Here is a 20,560-nt window from a genome sequence, read left to right as displayed (position 1 = left end):
AAAAAAAAATTAGTATGAATGAATAGCTTTATGATTGAACCCTATTATCTAAACACGGTAGATATTCTCTGGATTTTTATTCTGTGAATACAAACTTAACATGAATTACGAAGGAAGTTCCAAAAGTAATGCCTCCTATTTTTTTTTATTCTGACAAAATGGATCAGAGGGGATTGCAAATTGTATTGCCATCATGACTGAACTTATGCATTCATGACTTGAAAGTTTCATTTCTCTGTTGCAGATATTGACGATGTGAGACTAAGAAAGCAACCTCTGTCATAGGCAGGTGTCAGAAGCAGAGATGCGTTATTGAATTCCTGGCAAAAATGCACAGAGAATGGTGGTGACTATGTAGAAAAATAAATTCTGGAGCACAAAAGGTGGCTTGTTTTAATGGTACCACTCCCATCTTCGTAACTCTTCAACTTTTGGAGTTAAAATAGAAGGCTTTATTTTGGGAACAACTCTCGTGCTATATATATATATATATATATATATTGATTGTTGGAGAGCTATTGGCTGCACATTAGCAAACGTGTTTCAATGATCCCCTAGCAGGGAAAATCACCTCATCAGGCCAAAAGGTTTTTGGCCTGATGAGGTGATTTTCCCTGCTAGGGGGTCATTGAAACACGTTTGCTAATGTGTAGCCAATAGCTCTCCAACAATCAATATATTGCTCTGTTTCATGCATTGAGCACTCTTTGGAATGACATATTGTGTTGTTGTTATGAGTTACTGAAAAATTCTACCAACAGTATAATATATATATATATATATATATTTGTTCAGCTGCACTGATGAGTTGTAAACAGTGAAACAGTACTGTCTGCAGATGACATATGAGAGAGAGATATCCAAGTACATAGAGAGCAATAAATAGAAAGAGAAGAAAAAGAGACAAATGAACAAATGTTACTGAATATACCAAGATTCTTTACTTATATTTATTTACTAGCAGTTCAGCCCAGCTTTGCTTGGGCCCTATCTACTGTTCATAACTTTATGTATATATATATATATATATATATATATATATATATACATGAAAATGTTTGACTCATATCCAGGTAACGTACATCTAAAATTTCAAGTTTTTAAACCCAAAATTGGCAGAGAAGTTTGGTAGAGTCTGCAAAGGTCAACGCTTTCAACTTTGACCTCTTGGCAGCCAAATTTTCACCCAAAAACTGAGTAAAAAGCTTGCTGTATGTCTGAATATCCTTTATGTAAAATTTCCAATGTTTAGATCCTAAATTTGCTGAATAGTTTGCTAGAGATCACAAAGGTCAAATCTCTTGAACTTTGACCCCTTAGTAGCCAAATTTTTGGCTAAAAACCCGATTAAAAAGTTTGTCCTATGTCTGAATATATTTTATGTAAAATTTCAAATATTTAGAACAAAAATTGGCTGAGAGGTCAATTTTTGTTAACTTTGACCCCAATTTTGACCTCTTAACATTTATTGTTTTGGGTTTCCTTATCCCTAAATATTGCATTCCCTTTTGAACTGATAGCATAAGACTTCATTGTAAATTTTTTATCCCTTTGTTATCAACTTATTCTATAAATTTCGTTGAGTGTATATGTGAGGATATTTATCATACAAGTGAATATTAAACGTAAAAAATAATACGCATGAAGTATTTATAACATGCTTGCTGAATAGGTGTGGGAGGCTGGTATATGGATCTACAGAATAGACTTCCACATAGACGCCCGACTCCTTGACCCCTGAGTCAAGAGTTGGAGTCGAAGATATCAAAAGGAGTCGGAGTGGGAGTCAGAGTCAGACTTTTACCATCTGACTTCACAACCCTGCATAACTCAATTTTTTTTTTATAAAAACATAAATTGCAATACAGACAGCCAACTCATTAGGGTTTATTTTTTACACCCAGTTTATTTATTATTCTCCCACTAAGGACAATTAGTTTTCTTCTGTAACTGAACAATTTAATTTTGTGATAAGAATCCGTGAAATACATTTCTTGATCATACATACAGTTGTGAACAAGGATTCTCAGCTCAGAAGTTATCAGAATTTGTTACTTTCTTTGAAATGGATATTCTTGAATTCTGATCATATGATCCCTTCTGCAGTCGTGTGTGTGTGTGTGTGTGTGTGTGTGTGTGTGTGTGTAATTAACATTTATACTGCTATTTGATTTATTATAGGAGAAAACATAAGATATAAAAACTATTTTCTTATTTATTAGATTTCAAAATCTTTTTTTTTTCTAATTTTATTCTGAGAATCATACATTTTTCCAGGTACTCATTAAAAGCAACTCACTAAATTAAAAAAGCTATTATCACCATTGTATTTTTATCTATTTTTTTTTTCCTTATTTTGTTCTACCAGATGCCAGACATTCACCTGCTATTATATAGATCCCAATCAAAAGATCCTTTTAAGATTTTTAACCACCCCTTTAAATGCAATTGTTTGTATCTCACTTGCACTTGGTTCACTGGGTACATTTTTTTTTATTAATCCCATTGTTTCTACAATTACTGAAATAGTAGATATTTATAAGATTCCAGTTTTCATGTCATAAGATTTTCGTATTTTGTATTTTTTCCTTTTCAGCTTCGTTTAACTCAACATTGTTGAACACACTAATTTCTAAGGCTGCTTCTTTCTCCTTGTCTCATACAAGTATGTCAGGTTTTATGGCTCCGTTTTCAAGGTATGTAGCTTTAGGAATTGCATAGTCATAATGGATGGTACTGTTCTTTCTGGTAAATGTTCCCAGGACTTGCTACTATATTTAATGTTCAACTTTTTTCAGATCATAAAGTGGGGATATTTACAAATTTCATTATAATATCGCTGTAACATATTTAAGTCGTGCGAAAAATTAAATTTTCTGTATGTATTTTCGCAATTGAGCAACAATATAAAGAAACGAGAAAAGCTGGAATTCTAACCTGTGTGATTTGATAGCTGAACGGAATTAATGATGCTCGTTTCAAAGCCATGGAGCTGAAAAAAGAAGAAACCAAATATCAAATCAGCAATGATGAACAAGAAAACAAAATGGAGGAAAAGTTTTGTACTGAAACGACAAAACATTCTCATCTTATCTATATTAACAAACATTGACAGATACACTCAGCATTGCTTGGGAATGAATGATGAACCCTGTTCTACTTTCATTACTAACCATGAATCTCATATCACCCTGGCAATCCCTATAATAGGTCAAGAAATCATGCAACGGATGTCTTTTACTGGGGGCAATATAGATTTTTAAGATAATCGATATAGCAGTTAAAAACACAAATTCCCCTGTGAAATTCGTTTCATTTTGTTATGTATTTTACATTCAAAATAATAAGAACCACAATAAAAACAAATTGACAAGATTGGAGATTGAGTGGAAAATACTCTCGATCCTTATATCATATACAAAAGAACCAAATTCCTCTAATCATCATAATGCAATTAATATTAGTATTTAAGAAGTTAACAGTTTTAAATAAGCAGAAATTCTTTTTCAAAAATAAACAATATAAACAGAACTTTTTTTTTTAATAATAAACATTATTTTTAACCATATATACAGAAGTTCTTAATTTTTTAGATGAGGGTTGATTGTTTATATTACTTGTATTGATCGGACTATTGTTCTCATCTTGAGTTTTATTTGTGCAACGTTTCTGTCGGATTGACCTTTGACTGTCCTCAGGCACGTTGGTTGTTGTTTGGAAAGGAAAAAGAAAAGTTACTGGTTCCGTAGAGATTTTCATATTCTTTGAGTTAGTCTTTATTTTATGGTTATTGTTTCGTATTTGTGAAAAGGTAAGGTTAGAAGAACACTGAAAAGCTGTGACATGGGGAAAGGAAAAAAAAAGTCAGAACTAGCTGATCGCATATAGAAAGAAAAAGTAATGCACTTCTCTTTGTGGAATAAGGTCAAAATAATTGACAGGAACGCAAGGTGGAGAGTCAGACGACTCAAGGAGGCAACACGTTTGTGAGCCTTTAATTATAAAAAAACAAACAAACATTGTACACCCTTAAAATTTTGGTGATGGAAGGGAGATAATCTCATGTCGATCTTTATTAGAGTTGCCTCGTCTTTTTCAACCAATTTTTTTTCACAAATACGAAAAATACAGACTAGGTCAAAGAATACGAAAATATCTACAAAGCCAGTAACTTTTCTCTTTCCTTTTCAAACAACAATCAATATGCCTGAGGATGGTCAAAGGCCAATCTGATAGAAAACGTTGCACAAACACTCAAGATGAGAACAATAGTCCAATTAATACAAGTAATATAAATATATACAGAACTTTTTTAATTTTAAACAAAATAACCATTTTTTATTTTAAACAAAATAAGCTTTTCTTTATTTTTTTTATTTTAAACAATATAAACAGAATTTTAATTTTTAAACAAATATTGTTCATGACTGCTTTTGATTATATGGGGAAAGACTTCCTCCCTTTTCTCTTCTTCACCACATAAATTTGACAAGTATCGACAAATTCCTATAAATGAAGCAACGACAAGTAACTTTGGACAAACAAAGGTGAACGCATATTTCAACGAATGATTTTTTTTTTTTTTTTAATCATGGCCATGGTTAGAATCTTGTTTCAGAATGAAATTTTCTTGTAGCAATAACAGTGAAAAGTTAACTGCTAAAAATATATTTGCTGATTGATTGATTGTAAAAATTAGAATTTAGCATGGGGAATCAGTTTTGCACATAAATTTAATGTAAAATAAATGATTCCCCATTTCTGGACCATTCTAGCATTTTAGGGTAATTAATCAATTTAAAAATGAGAGTGAAATGTTAGCAGCTAAAGATATTTGCAGATCGATTGTAAATCTCGTCTTTCACATTGAGTCTCTAAATGTTCAATATCTTTCCCTATTATAGGAATGGCCATGCATACTGTAGTTTATATTTTTTGTATTTTTAGGAAGTTAGATTTTCTCCACGTTAAAAACCCACTGTGTCCAAGATTTCCCTCATGGGGAGGCAAGTAAATAGAAACTTTTATGAAGAGAAGAATAATTATTTCCTAACGTTGATTTTTATTATTAGATGCTTAAAAATATATCCATATTAACAGGACATCAACTGACAAACACTGCCTTGACAAAATGCGGACCTTAGCATGTACAAGGTCGATAGCATCATATACACACACAGCGCAACTGATATTTGCAAAATGTGTCGGAATTTGAGTTTTTTTTATACTTATGAATCCATGCGTCTCCACCCTCATCCCCCACTCCGGTCGCCAATTTGAGAGACGATGACATGGCCAGAAGATAGACGAAGGAGGAGGAAACCATGAAAAGAATGTTGGGCTTGGTGATAGCCAAACGAGCAGCAAATGGTTTTATCACAAAGTAGAGAAAGTTTTAAATGATATACATGTAGCAAGTTTACAGACAGAGATGTAAAAATAAAATAAAAGAAAAAAATAAATGGGGAAATTTCCACATTAGGGTTATATTAAGCAAAGAGTGGAAATTTCCATTAGAAGTTGAAAGTTTAGTATTAGGGTTACATGTCTGGATATTGCGCCATAAGAAGTCTAAAGTGATATGTAGTAGATAGTTTCATCAAATCTTTTTTTTTGTCCTGGACTGCAAGAGAAAGTAGTCGTGTTTGAGACTTCTATTGCATTTGCCCATTTTCACACACTAACCAACTGTCTGGTTTGTGACACCTATTTTGACTCTTCTAATTTGTTATCCATATTCCTAGACATGCTAAGTTTTTTTTTTTTTTTTTTTTTTACATAGTGGTCACCACTTATCAAGGCCCGGAAGCCACTCAGGGATAAGGGTTATTGCAAGTACAGTACGTTAGTGTGGAGATTTAATGAAGTGTTTACTTAAGAGGGCGGTTCATTAGGAATTTGTTAACATTGGACTTGAAGACATCCAAGTTGTAGTCAGGTAGGAAGCAGGCAGACAGAACAGAGTTCCACAGGCGTGTAGTTCTAAGAAAGAAGCTTTGTTCATGGAATCCACGTTTTGATTTAGGCACAGATAAAGAGTGGGGGAAATTTTTCACAGTGGATTCAGCTAGACGGGTGTTTTTCGTGAAAGATTGGCGAGGGGGGATCAGAGATTGGAGTTCAGACGAGCACCTGCCATGGAAATAACGATAAAACAAGGATATGCTCACAACGTCTCTTCTGTGGGAGAGAGGTTGCAGGGTAGAGAAAAGGGCATCCCCCACTAAGCCACGAAGTCTATTTTGTACTCTGTCAAGGCAGGATAGGCTGTTTTTAGCAGCTCCTGCCCAGATATGGCAGCAGTATTCCATCCTTGGACGTACTTGACTTTTATATAGATAGAGTATATAGATATAGATGTTTTATATAGATATAAATGTTTTATATAGATATAAATGTTTTATATAGATATAAATGTTTTATATAGATATAAATGTTTTATATAGATATAAAGGTTTTATATAGATATAAAGGTTTTATATAGATATAAATGTTTTATATAGATATAAATGTTTTATATAGATAGATTATATAGATAAAGTATACATGCTAGTCTCGTTTTTAAATTATTATTTGAATACATTTATTGATTTTTTTTAAATCTATTTTTAATATTCAGAAATTAACCTTTGGAATGAAATGTAAAACGGAAACGAATTTATAAACAAAAGCGAAGTTTAAGTTTAAAAAAATAATTAAATTTGAATGTTTTTGTTTATTTATTTGTCCAAAAGAAAAAAAATTCAGAAAAAGCTACCTGAAAATTTGAACAATATAAAATCGGTTTTTCCTCATTCTACCATCTTGGATTTAATCTAAAGGTCAACTGAGAATTATTTTCAGCATAATAAAAAATAAAGGTGACCCAAATCAATGAAGAAATAACAAAAGAAGCTGCTGATCAAAAGAATATCAAAATATTTGCTTTAGATATTTGAAAACACGTTGAAAAATGAAAAGTTTCTGAATTTTTGAGATGAAGATTATTCATATTATTTGGATTTATCAGATTACTGATCTCATTCTGAGTGTTATTTTCACGTTTTGGTCGATGTAACCTCCAACCTTCTTCAGGTGTATGTTGTTGAACTCAAAAATGTTTCTGTTGAATTTGGGAATTTGGATAGAATTTCGAACGGAACCCTTATTTACTTCACGAGGGTAGCATGCTCTTGTTCCATCAGCCATGACTAATTCGCAATTGTATTTTTCAGCCAACCACGTTGAGAATTGAACCTTAAACCTCCAGGTCACTTTTATAATTGATTTTTCTAAGTACTCTCACCACTTTTACAAGGACACATGGATTCTTTTTAATCAGACTGACCACTGTTATATAGATTCGTTAAAAATCATGAGAACCAACCTTTTGAGATGAGATAATCATAAATCCTTTGAGACTTAACCTCAGAAATTACTCTTTTGCAAGCTCTTCTGTAGGATTGTCTAGAAACCTTAGAATCATCTCAACAATACTGATTGAAGTAATAATTACAATAAGCAATGGCAGAAGAACAAATAGATGAAAAACAGGAAGAATAATGAGGTTTGGTTTGAAACTGACGATGAGGAATGAAGGTGCCAATTCCAACAAGAAGCCAGTCAGTAACCTCCTTAGCAGCATGATTTGGAGGCATACCAAATACTAATGGACATCACATAAGAAGCTGTGAAGTCCATTTCAATCAACCTTCCTGTAGTTAAGTGTCTTCCTATTTTATTTAAAGTATTTCAATAAGATGAAAACTATTTTTTTTATTTTAGGAAAAATATTTCCTGTCATTTAAAATATCCGTCATGTATCCATGCGCACGTACATTTCAATAAGAACTACTCACGCATAGCATAAACGAAGGCGGTGAGATGGCGCAAAATATTGCAAGGGTCCAAGGCTTAATACCATGCAAATGGTAAATTTGCGACGGGTTTGAATATTAGATTCATTGTCAACGACCCCAAAACCCTATAGAGAACCAAATTTTATTGGTCAGTGTTCAATTAAACATTTACCTTTGTTTTGTTTTGTGACAACTTTTTCGAATCTGTGTACAGTAATACAAACCCGTAGAAAATTAGAGTTAAAAGTAATTTTGGTGAAAGTGCACTGAGGAAACTTACCTTTAAGAAGTTGATTATGGGGAGGTTGAAAATGAGAGAATGCCTTTTAGAATAAACACCCCCAAACCTCCCCATGTTAAGAACGGCTTTCAGAATAAACACCCTTTTGCAGATGGGACAACCATTGCATATTGACAGTTTTCAGGTGGTCCCACAAAGCACTTTCACCGTAATTTTTACGGAAAATTGCACCCCCCCCCGAGATGTATTTTAAATACCTTGACGTGCCCCAGCGTATTATAAACAACCCAACCTCCAACCTTTCGGACTATACACCCTCTAACCTCGAAAGCCGTTCTTAACATGGGGAGGTTGTGGGGGTGTTTATTCCGAAAGCCGTTCTTAACATTAGTAGTTGGGGGCGTTTATACTATGCTGGGGCAGGTTGTAAAATATACCGAAGATTGCGAATACAAGGGACATAGTTATCTCCCTTCTCGCCACTGTAATGGCCGACGTTTTGTTTTAGACGATAGCGTTAAACTTTTTACTAAAAACACAATAGCAATTGGTCTAGTCAATGAATTTTTGTAATTTTTGGATATATTACTATTTTCGACACGACAATTAAGTACTGTTGTTTTTGCTTAAAATGACATTTAAAAAAAAAAATCGGGTATTTGTACAGTATAATCAAGAGGTAATCTCCAAAAATACCGTTAGGGCTTACAACATAGCCGCCAGAAGAGTCACGTGATCCGGTTGATCCAAAACATGAATCGTGCAAATGGAAAACGCAGCCTTGAAGGCAAACTTTGACAAACAATCACAATTTGTTTGTATTTAATTTTTTGTTGATATAATGTTGTTATAAAAATAGGCAAACTTTGAGAAACAATCTTAGGTTGTTTTTAGTTAAAACAGTGTTTATAAAAAGTATTTTATTCAGAACAAACAAGTGGTCGTGGTCGACGGAACGCAATTGAACCATGACAATTCCTGGAATTGAACCACGACGATTCCTGAAATTGGAACTGCTACCTACCTCAGAGAATTACAAAAATATCAATGGCCCTTAACGTATCACCCTTGTTCCTCGTTCCTCGTGTTCATGACAATAACGCTATACTTGGCGAAACTATGACATTGTCTCGGCTAATGTTAGCAATGCCAGATGACGTGCACATATTGATATGGCTTGCACAGAGACGTCTGATAGCCAATTCATGCAATTGTCAAATTTGTGGGTCACCATGCGTGTTGGCTCGATATTCCGAATCCAAGGATGGTTGGAGATGGCGTTGCCGAAACGATGGATATCGTAATACAATTAGAACGAACTCTTTTTTTCAAAGAAGCAACCTCAATCTAAGAACCATTGTAATAATTATGTATATGTGGAGCATGGATTTTCCACAAAAAACTATGGCAACAGAAAGTGAGGTGAGTGCCAAGAACAGTGAGCGACTGGTGCAACTTTTTGAGGGAAGTGTGCACTCAGTACATTGAACAAAACCCAATTCAATTGGGGGATGTAGATGAGACCTGGACCCCAAAAGAGGTTGAAATTGATGAAAGCCATTTTTACCCTCGGAAATATCACAGAGGAACTGTCCGACGTAGCCATTGGGTGTTCGGCGCCATCGAATGAGGCTCTAAGAATTGCCTTTTGATCGAGGTTCCAGACAGAAAACGTGAAACTCTGGTCCCTATAATTCGCCAATGGATCTTACCCGGGACTCGTATAATAAGCGATGGGTGGAGCGCTTATGCAACCGTAGCAGACATTGACTTTGGTATTTACAGCCACGATGTTGTTGTCCACGAAAGAAATTTTGTGGAGCCTAACGACGCGACTATAAATACTCAACTTATTGAAAATACGTGGATGTGAGCGAAGAAAAAACTTTGTCGTCAATTCGGTACATCAAGGGCTCTCTTCACTTCATATTTAAATGAATTTATGTGGCCTGAAAGAGTCGGCCCAAATAAATTTTGTGAGCTAATTTGTTGCATCGCCTCCATCTATTCTGTCTAAATTTATAAAATGAAAATTAAAAATATAAACTGTTTTTTTTTTACATCATATTTTTATAACATTACATCTTAAAAAAAATGAACACCTTGTTTTAAATACCATTTTTATGAAAAACTCTGAATAAAATATTTTTTATAAACACTGTTTTAAAAAACAAACAAACTGTGATTGTTTCTCAACAAAAAATTAAATGACCGCTCTAAATAAATTATTTATTATTATGATATTGAAAAACTGTTTTTGTACTTAATTATTATGCTTGTTTGTCAAAGTTTGCTTTAAATTTGCGTTTTCCGGTTTCGTAATACGGCGATTAATGTTTTGGATCAACCGGATCACGTGACTCTTCTGGCGGCCATGTTGTAAGCCCTAACGGTATTTTGGAGATTGCCAATCAAGACATTAAAAATGAAAATATCGGAAAAAAAAAAAAAAAAAAAAAAAAAAAAGGTTATATTGTACATATCCGTGTTTGGACTGAAGATGATCTTCAGTCCAACAGTCCAACACGGATATGTACAATATAACTTTTTTTCTTTTTTTTTTTCCCGGAAAAAAAAAATTCACTTAATTTTATCGAGTAATTTTTTTTTATTTTTTTTTACAGCGGAAAAACACGTTTTTATGAGAGCACGTTGAAGTCAGCCATCTTGGAATCTTTTGAACACGCCACGGGGAGATAACTCAGTTTAAAGCGCCGACACTCCTTCCCCATCTTTAATACTCACTTTTCTTCCTAAAAATCGAACATTTTGCTCGGTATCATAACAAATAGTTTTTTCGCTGTAAAAAAAGAAACGGTTCTAGTGCAGAGAGTGATCCGGACGTAAATAATAACGTTATTATTTTAAAACCCATTCTTAACATCGGGAGGGGAGGGTGTTTTGTACCTATTCTATACTTCAACCTTACAATTGAATAAAAAAGACATATCAAAAAACTTTAATTAAACTTGGAAATACGATTTTTAAAAAAATTAGCGCGGATCACTCTCTGCACTAGCACCAAAGAAACTATTCGATCAAATTAAGTAAATATTTTTCCGAAGGACTTCGTTCCATACAGAATACATACAATATAATCTTTTTTCGATACTTTCATTTTTTTAATGTCTTGATTAAACTGTACGTACAACAAGTACCAACAATCGATTTGTCTTCTCTATCTTAACAAGCAGTTTTTTTTTTTAATTTAAGATTAGATTTGTAAGAGTCAAATTGAATTTATCATATTTTGTATTTTCTGTATTTTGGTTTTGCAAAATATGGGTATTTTTTTTTTTTTTTTTTTTTTTTTACATAGGCATAACCACTTATCAAGGTCCAGAGACCACTCGAGGATAAGGGTTATGTAGTAGTCAATTGGACAATATAGTAATCGTTAGTAATGGAAATTCGGTAAATTAAGTTAACAAGTGGAACGGCTCATCAAGAACTTGTTTACGTTAGACTTGAAGACGACCATATTGTAGTCAGATGGAAAGCAGGAAAACGGAAGACAATTCCACAGGCGTGCAAAGAAAGAAGCTTTGCTCATGGAATCTATGTTTAGGTTTAGGCACAGGTAAATAGTGGGGGGAATTAGTGATAGTGTTTTCAGCTAGACGAGTGTTTCTTGTGAAAGTTTGGGGGGTACCATAGATTGAAGCTCAGTCGAACACTTTCCATGAAAATAACGATAAAGCAGAGACAAACTCGCAACGTCTCTTCTGTGAGATAGAGGTTGCAGCAAAGAGAAAAAGACATCTCCTACGAGGCTACGAAGTCTATTTTGAACGTTATCAAGTCCTTTCTAGCAGCTCCTGCCCAGATGTGGCAACAGTATTCCATCCTTGGACGTACCTAGCTCTTATATAGATAGAGAATTGCGTCAGCAGTAAGATATCTACTGGATCGATAGTGCACTTATTGATCCGCGCTATTTTTTTTTTAATGGTATTTTCAAGTTTAAGTAAAGTTTTATGAAATCTGTTTTTTATTAAATTGTAATTGTAGGCACAAAACATCCTCCCCTTCCCATATTAAGAAGGGCTTTCTAAATAATATTTTAGCACGGATCATCACTCATCACCAAAATGTAATTCAAAATAAGCACCAATCAATTTAAAGCTAAACATCAGTTATGCAATATATATATATATATATATATATATATATATATATATATATATATATATATATCAGTTCGAAATTATTAATTTATTATTCAGAAATTAACGCCTGCAATACAATTAGGAACTAAGGAATTATGCAGAATACGGACCGTGCTGAAATAATAACCTCATAAGAAACCAATTCTTCTTAACATTCTTTATAGTTATTTTGTACTTTCACCTAACAATTTAAATAAAAGATACCGTAAAAGTTGAATTTAACTTGAAAATCATTAAAATAATAAAATAATAGAACGTGCCGTGTTGTGCAATAAATATCCATTCAAAAGCAAAATAAAGTTCGACTTGTTAAACACGTGCTTATGTAAATTCGGTTGTGTTTGTGTACCTCTCCAGCGTTCTAAATTCTCATTTCAAATCGATAAATTCTAATTCGATTTGTAGTTTTTAGATTATTTTGTCGTTTGTGATAAAAAAAAAAAAAAATCAAAGATTTAATACCAATTTTTTTTTCATATGTACTTTTATCTAGCGTCGTTCTCCTTGTATCCGCTACAGGTTTTTTTTTTTTAGTTTTGTTGTCTATACAGAAAAATGCCGATTATTTTTCTATAGTAAAGCAAAATACTAATTTCTTCCGAAAAATAAAAATAAAATTTAAAAAATCGATATATAGTTAATTAATTTTTTAATTATATTTCTGTTAAACATTTAACTCCCCCCCCCTCCCTGAAGGTTGTTGACGCCTCTATTCCGAATTTGTGTTCGCAGGACATCATCGGTGGACGACTGGACGACGGTTTCTAATCATTACAAATGATGGCACACTAAAAATAAATTTAAAAAAAAAAAAAACCCGCTTTCTTCAAGCAATTATAAAAAGATGTTCATAAAACGATGTTTTTAGTAACCGCTTAATCTGACAGGCCCGCAACAAACACCAGAGGACTCTGCTTGAAGAAAATCTTCAAATTGCAAAGTCATTTGATAACTACCAATCGAATATATACGGATTGATGAATTTATTTCCATATTATAAGTTTTACATAAGATTAGTTTTATTTGGTATTTTCACCTATCAATAATTTTCTAAAGATTTGTTTGAATTTTAAATATTTCATTTATTTCGGATTTTCTTAATTTTATTGGTATTTTTCCCATAAGATCGCTAATTCGCACAACACGTGTTTAAATTGTAGAACATTTAATAAATTTTAAAAGAAAACTTATGTATTCGCAAAAGATACTTTTTTTTTTATATTATTAACTGACAATCTTGCAGTATAGTTAACAAGCAAGAAATCGAATACAAACAATAACTTTAATGCATTAAAATTCCAAATTACCTTAAAACTATTTCCTAGGTGAACGGAATGAGTGACAGAAGAACGTTGTTGATATGATCGAAATCCAGTTAATATATATATATATATATATATATATATATATATATATATATATATATATATATATTAATTAATTATTAGTGTGTTCGTGTGTTCTTATTTACCTGTAAGGGAAAAACTGCGACTTTGTTTCCAACATATCCTGAAACAACTGTACTCTGGATGGATAAAACCCGAGGCGTGTCGTCTTCCATTTCTGTCGACGCGGATGCCTAATTATATTATGATATTTTCTTTATTTTTTTAACAACAAATTAATTTTTTTTTTCACCCTCTTTTCTCAATCACCCCCCTCCCCCACGGGGAACGATTTTTTTTTTTTTTTTTTACTTATCTTTGAAGAGGGGTGGAGGAGGATAACTGGTTATATACTTGTTTCTTTTATGGTTTAAACCCTCCCTTTCTCTCCTTCTCATTCAGCAAGTAAAATATATGTATATATTCCTCTGTCCTCTGGTAGTAGGTATTTAGTAGTCGTTTAAGAACTTTCGGTAAATAAATAAATAAATAAATAAATATTATACTATACTGCGTCTGAACAGGTCACTTAGACGCCCTCTCTCTCTCTCTCTCTCTCTCTCTCTCTCTCTCTCTATGCGGTTAACTGCTCTGTTTGTTGTTCCGGTCGGCCTGTCGCCGGCATTTCCCATTCATTTAACTCTTTGTGAGTATTTCATGGCATGTCAATCGAGATTCCAACCTCGACAATCTTTCTGACAGAAACTGGGTCATTTTGGTAGCCTTTTGTCTGAGATTGAGACAAACTTTCTATGCAGAAGGTATACCTCCCCCCCCCCACACACACACCAGACTTTTCCATCCGGCTTTCGGGTGGCATAAGTTCATTGCTTACCGCCTGAGGAGGCGTCCCTACCGGTGGGGGGGGGGGCATGCCGACGGGGCTGTTCAGGCAATTTTGCTAGGTCACAATGCTTCTTCTTTAGGAGCGCTGCTGACTTAACATTCCCCACCTTCCGACCTTGTGTCACATCTTGCTGCGTGGAAAGTAAATATCCACCCTCCCAGACTTTACCTACTGGCTTTCGAATGGAGCAAGTTTATCGCTTGTTGTTTGAGGCGCTCTCACCGAGGAATGCAACTGGGACTACTGAGACTTATTTTTGCAGAGCCAAAGGGTTCCTCTTTTAGGGGCGCTTGCTTATTCATCCCACCTTCTGACCTTGTGTCACATTACCTCGTGGTGGGAGAAAGGTAAATTTTTTTTTAACTGAGTTCTGAAAGATCAATTCTCCCAGACATTTACATACTCCTCCGGAAGTATTACTGATCCTCTAAAGCGCTCCTATCGATGCATGCTGATGGTGTCGGAAATTTATCTTGTTACCAGATAAATTTGACGTGAAAGTAACTAGAATTTTCTCTCCTTTTATTTATGTGCAAACCATAGCCATGCAAAATAAAGTTTTTTTAAAAAATTACACTCCTTCCAAATACGTGCAGACCGTAGCCACGTAGATAGTTTTCAGAAGCATGCCTCATCGCATATCCAGGGTATTCTTGCCGGGGTTTCTTCTTTGAAGGAGGCTCCAAAATTCCTTGTCTGCACCGGGCAATGAACCTGCATCCACTCTCCACGTCGCTGGAATCAAAAAGAGACCGAAATTTGCGCTGCGCTTGTGACGTCATCAAGGAGCTAGCATTTCCCTTTTCTCCAAATTAAAGGGTGTTTCGTACAAACCCAAAATGTACGAAACTAAGAATCATAAAAGATACGGAATACAAAAAATCCAATACAAGAACCAGATAAAAAATAATAAATGTAAACAGGGGGGAATGTACTATTATTGGTACAAAAAAAATTGCAACAATGGGATCGCCCCCCCAACTTTCCTCGGAAGAGGTGTCTCTCCCGGTTCTCGATAAAAATGGCACCGAAAAAAATGGCATAGCAAAAATGAATAAATAGGTAAAAATGGCACTTTAACAAAGGAAGAGCAGAACCGTTCGAGAAGGTGATGCTGATGCTGATGACACAACCATCTATGGCAACACATCAAAGGCTGTAAATGACAAAGTTCTCTGATTCTCTCTCCTCTGATCTTGAGAGCGTGGTACAGTGGGGGAAGAGGTAGCTGGTTACTTTTAATGCATCTAAAACCAAGCTCCTATCTTTACATCATCAACGCTTTGATCCGATCCCCATCTGGCATCAATTGAAATGGATGGCTCTCGTCTAGGGGAGGCTCCATGTTTTGACAAGCTTCTGGGACTGGGAGTGACCTTTACTCCTGATCTGAAATGGAACACGTACATCAAGTCTGTTGCCAAGGTCGCTGGAAAGATGGTGGGATCCTTCTACCGCTCCAGAAGATATCTCACTGCTGATGCAATTCTCTATCTATATAAAAGCCAAGTACGTCCAAGGATGGAGTACTGCTGCCACATCTGGCAGGAGCTGCTAAAAACAGCCTATCCTGCCTTGACAGAGTACAAAATAGACTTTGTGTCTTAGTAGGGGATGCCCTTTTCTCTTTTCTGCAACCTCTCTCCCACAGAAAAGACGTTGCGAGCCTATCTTTGTTTTATCGTTATTTCCATGGTAAGTGCTCGTCTGAGCTTCACTTTCTGGTCCCCCTAGCCAATCTTTCACAAAAAACACCTGTCTAGCTGAAACCACTGTCAATAATTTTTCCCATTCTTTATCTGTGCCTAAATCAAAATGTAGATTCCATGAACGAAGCTTCTTTCTTAGAAATGCACACCTGTGGAACTCTGGTACGTTTGCCTGTTTCCCACCTGACTACAACTTGGATGTCTTCAAGTCCAACATAAACAAATTCCTGATAAACCTCCCCCTTAAGTAAAACGCTTTATCAAATCTCCATTACTAACGATTACTACGATATTATCCCATTGATTACTGTACATGCAATAACCCTTATCTCCAAGTGGCTTCTGGGCCTTGATAAGTGGTGACTACCATGTAAAAAAAAAAAAAAAAAACATGCATGTAACAAAACACCTTCTCCTCTCCATGTTAAAAATAGCGAACGCCATTGACATTTATTAAATAATACATTGAAAATGCCTGTGCCAAAGTTAAATGTGATATTCAATTTCAGCAGATCCGAAAACATATAAAAGTCGTCATTTTGATAATGAGTTTTAAGGTAGAAAAGAAAGTAAAAATTTACCAAATTTCATAATTAAAATTCATAGTACTTTGCTGAATAATTTCTTAAATGAAAATGAAATATTCTATATTCCCATAATTTTTTTTTTTTTTTTGTGTCCTGATATTCATATTAAAAACCATTTTTTCTATTCATTTAAAAAGAAAATACAACTTTGTTATATGTGGGTCGTGGAATCGCATTCATCTGCAAAAAATCTAGCTAATTTGTATATTCTTTTAAACATTCATTTTAATTACTTCTCTATTAGTTTTTTCTGTTTTCTTATGGGATAATCATCTTTAGTTAATTATATTTATGCAGATATTCTACATGATTTATACTTGTGTAATATTTGCGTAAAAAGGTTATAATAAACACAAACTTCTTTCTATATTCATATATGCATATATCTATATATTTGTTTAAAAAATTTTGTCTACCAAATTCCTCTACCAGTTTTTGGTCTAAAGACATGAAACTTAATATATAGGGTATTCAAATCCAAGCGAAACTTAATGTTTGGATTTTAGCCAGCGAAAAGTGGTGCAAAAGTGTGAAAATGAAAAAAATGGAATTTGCCAGGTGAAGGTCGAATGACGGCATTACGAATATGCATGCGTAACATATAGCTCTTGGCTCATGTTTTAATTTTTAGCCTTGCAGCAAACGTGTCTTCATATCTCAGGCATTAACATCAAAGGAAAAAGTAAATTGGAAGCTAAACGTTTTGGTTTTGATTCTCACTGGTGACACATGAGTCATTTTTTTTTTTTTTGTTTAACTTTTTAAATCATTACTATATATTGGATCCAATAATAATAAATACGAAATGTACATTCATTAAAATATCATATTTAAGCGTATTTTACGACTTGGCAATACCGAATGCCCTGCTAGTGTTAAATAAAAATGGAATTCTTGAAAACCATTAAATAATACAAATTAAAAAAAATACTTGTGATGGTCCAGTGCAATGAATAGGAGTGTGTGAGCAGGAAAATTTGGTGTTTCTTCTTTTTAAAAACGAAAATCAAAATATTGAATTTCAAGTAAGACTACCTACTTGTCATGTCGCAGTAATGAACATATCCAAAAATTATGAAAAACAATAAAGTAGAAAATTAATTATTAATGAAAACAGTTTTCGAATACAAAATTAAGGTCCTACGTTGAAACATAGAAAACATGGTCATCAAAATGTCATGTGACTTGTGTATATGTGAATTTGGGAAAAATGAAACGAACCTACAATTCTCAACAGTGTCCAAAAAAATTCTTGATGGTGAATAAAACAAATAATCTTGGTTTCAGTGTTTTTTTTTTTTTGTTTGTTTTGTTTTTTGCTTTTTTTTTGCCATTATTTTAACAACAGATTCATTTATTTGTTTCATATGAGGATGCTGAAACCAAGACGATCTGTTCACAATCAAGAACTTTTTTTGACACTGTTGACAGTTGACAATTGTAAGTTCGTTTCATTTTTCCTGAAGTCGCATTTTACATATACGCAAGTCACGTGACATTTTGATTGCCATATTTATATTTCGACATAGGACCTACAATTGTCAACATTGCCGGATTTTTTATCTATATATCTGTAAAAGTGAGAATGCACGTGTGTGTGTGTGTGTGTGTATGTGCGTGAGGACACTTCTTAACATATATACTGAACAAATTTTTGATTTACAGACCTTGAAATTTGGTATATAGGATATTCAGACATGTGGAATACTTTTTAATTGGTTTTCATCCAGAAAAAAATGTCTGTTAAAGGGTCAGAATTGAAAAATTGGTATGGGAGTCATCAGATTTTTATCTATTTACTAACTGTTTTACGACTGTGCATGCGTGAATCATTCACATTATGTTAAGAAAAAGTAGGTTTGAAAACAGTTTTTAAAAATCCTGTGAAGCTCGCTTAATGGTTATTGTACTTGACTCAGTGTTTTTAGGTTTTGGTTTCAGACTCAGCTTGAGTATTTTTTTTTTACTTGCAACAAAAACATAATACTCGCATGCACATGTCTCAGTTTCTGTAGGAATTAAAATATAATATTTGTGTGTATTTTATGACCGGGCAATGCCAGGCAGCCTGCTAATTTTAAAATCAATCAGCTTGATCAATTTATATAATTTTTAAGAAACGTTTCAAAATTTTATTTTTTACATCCTAACAGCCATCAAGTAGTGTCAGAAGGCAGGCTGGGGTTTGGCCCTTTTTGCCTTTGTTAAGTAAAATGCCTACACTTTTTAACTTGGCATCATCATCATCATCATCATCATCATCATCATCATCATCATCATTGTCAACTATTCCAGCAGTATTGCCCTGTAAGGAGCAGGTGGGGGGGGGGAGGGGCTTTTGCCTGTTTTCCTCAGTTTGAGTTTTGCTGGTCTCTGAGAAGGATGCGAGCTGGCCGTAACTCCATCAAGAAAAAAAGGTTTTGACATTAAATATTATGTTCTGTATATTTCTCTTTTAGGGAAAAACGTTTTCTTTTTCATTTCCAGTTAATTCAAAAGGTAATAAGGCCTTAGCAACTGGGAAACTATTAGTCTCAAAGCACTAATGGAAGAACTGTTTGTTTTTTTAGATATTTTTCTGTAAAAAAACAAATTAAATTTGCCGGCCTGTGAGACAAGAAGACTTTGGTGCACGTAAAAAAAACTAAGGAAGGAGACCATTTGAAAAACTATTCTGTCGAAATTCCCTTCTCTTCAGGAAATTTTATTGTAAAAGAAAAAAAACATTAGAACCAGAAGGTTCTAAAAGATTGTGAGAGTGCCTCTCAAGAAAAGGACTGAAAAAAAAGGAAAAAAACATTTTTAAAGACCCCTTTTCACATGCTTCTTTTCTTTCAGGTTTTACAAATCAAGTAAGACTATTTTGGATTATTTAAAAAGGAACAGTGTATATTTTCCCATTTTATTTGTCATTATCGTTTGGATGATAAATCTAACTTTGTCATTCCATTTGATAGAATTAATTCCAGAATTAGTCTCTCAATTAGAGACCCCTTTTTTGTATGTTCTATTTTTCAGTTTTTATAATTGGTACCTGAGGTTAATTTTTAACCCCTGCTTTGGGAAGTAAAAACAATTCAGCATTTCTTTCAATAAAACTTGACTAAATTAACATATTTTTCGGATTTGGTCTTCATTTGCTCCTTTTTTATGTTTTGCCTCCTTTTATTTATGGTCCTGGATATGACCTTAAACTATATCCAGTGGTGAAGCCCCAGCTTGCGGGCTTTGGGGAGTGTGGAGCTACCCTTTAATTGCCATTGTTCCCAGGTGCACTCTGACCCAGAGTGGTAGTACCTGTTAGGGTCCCAACTATGGGTTAAATACAAACCGACTTGAGAACAACAAATATATTCTATTAAAACAATTTTCTTCAAAATAACTGGATTCGGCATTAAATAACCTTAAAAGTGTTGATATGCCGTAAAACAAAAACAACCAACCAACCAACCAACCTTTTGTTTATTGTTATTTTGTCTTTATTCACGAGACTTTGCTTAAATCCTCCAGCACTTTGTATTATTTTTTTCTTTCCACATTTTTAAAATAAAATATTTGTTACACTAAAAAAAAAAAAAAGACTTCTTTTGGTAATGACAACTACAAAACACATCATACAATATCATCTTTCCGTCACAGGTGCATGCATTATACAGATTTTTCTTTATTTTATTTTTTTGGTGCTGGTCGACAAATCGATTTTTTTTAATATATCGTTTAAAGCAAAAACAATATTATGTACTTAACTGTCGAAAATAGTAATATATCCAATTTACGAAAATTC

The 20,560-nt window shown here is 33.8% G+C and overlaps 1 protein-coding gene across 3 annotated transcripts in view; it reads right to left on the bottom strand.

Annotated features, from left to right (window-relative positions):
- Positions 1-14,199, bottom strand: part of LOC145248314 (pyridoxal kinase-like) — a 67,586-nt gene extending 53,387 nt beyond the window's left edge. Inside the window, exons 1-2 of one of the 3 annotated variants that reach the window (XM_080110221.1) lie at positions 13,720-14,199; positions 2,938-2,992 (exon numbers count right to left, since the gene is read on the bottom strand). In XM_080110221.1, coding sequence (XP_079966347.1) covers positions 2,938-2,992; positions 13,720-13,809 — 145 coding nt within the window. In that variant the 5' untranslated portion in view covers positions 13,810-14,199. Of the gene's footprint in view, positions 1-2,937; positions 2,993-8,118; positions 8,209-12,710; positions 12,762-13,719 lie in introns of those variants that run through there. The other 2 variants (XM_080110223.1, XM_080110222.1) reach the window with 2 other exon arrangements.
- Positions 14,200-20,560: the final 6,361 nt, after the last annotated feature.

Source organism: Euprymna scolopes, chromosome 26 (assembly GCF_053919585.1).
Source record: "Euprymna scolopes isolate OS-2025 chromosome 26, ASM5391958v1, whole genome shotgun sequence".
NCBI classification, from domain to species: domain Eukaryota; kingdom Metazoa; phylum Mollusca; class Cephalopoda; order Sepiida; family Sepiolidae; genus Euprymna; species Euprymna scolopes.
This window is presented reverse-complemented; position numbering and strand designations above follow the sequence as displayed.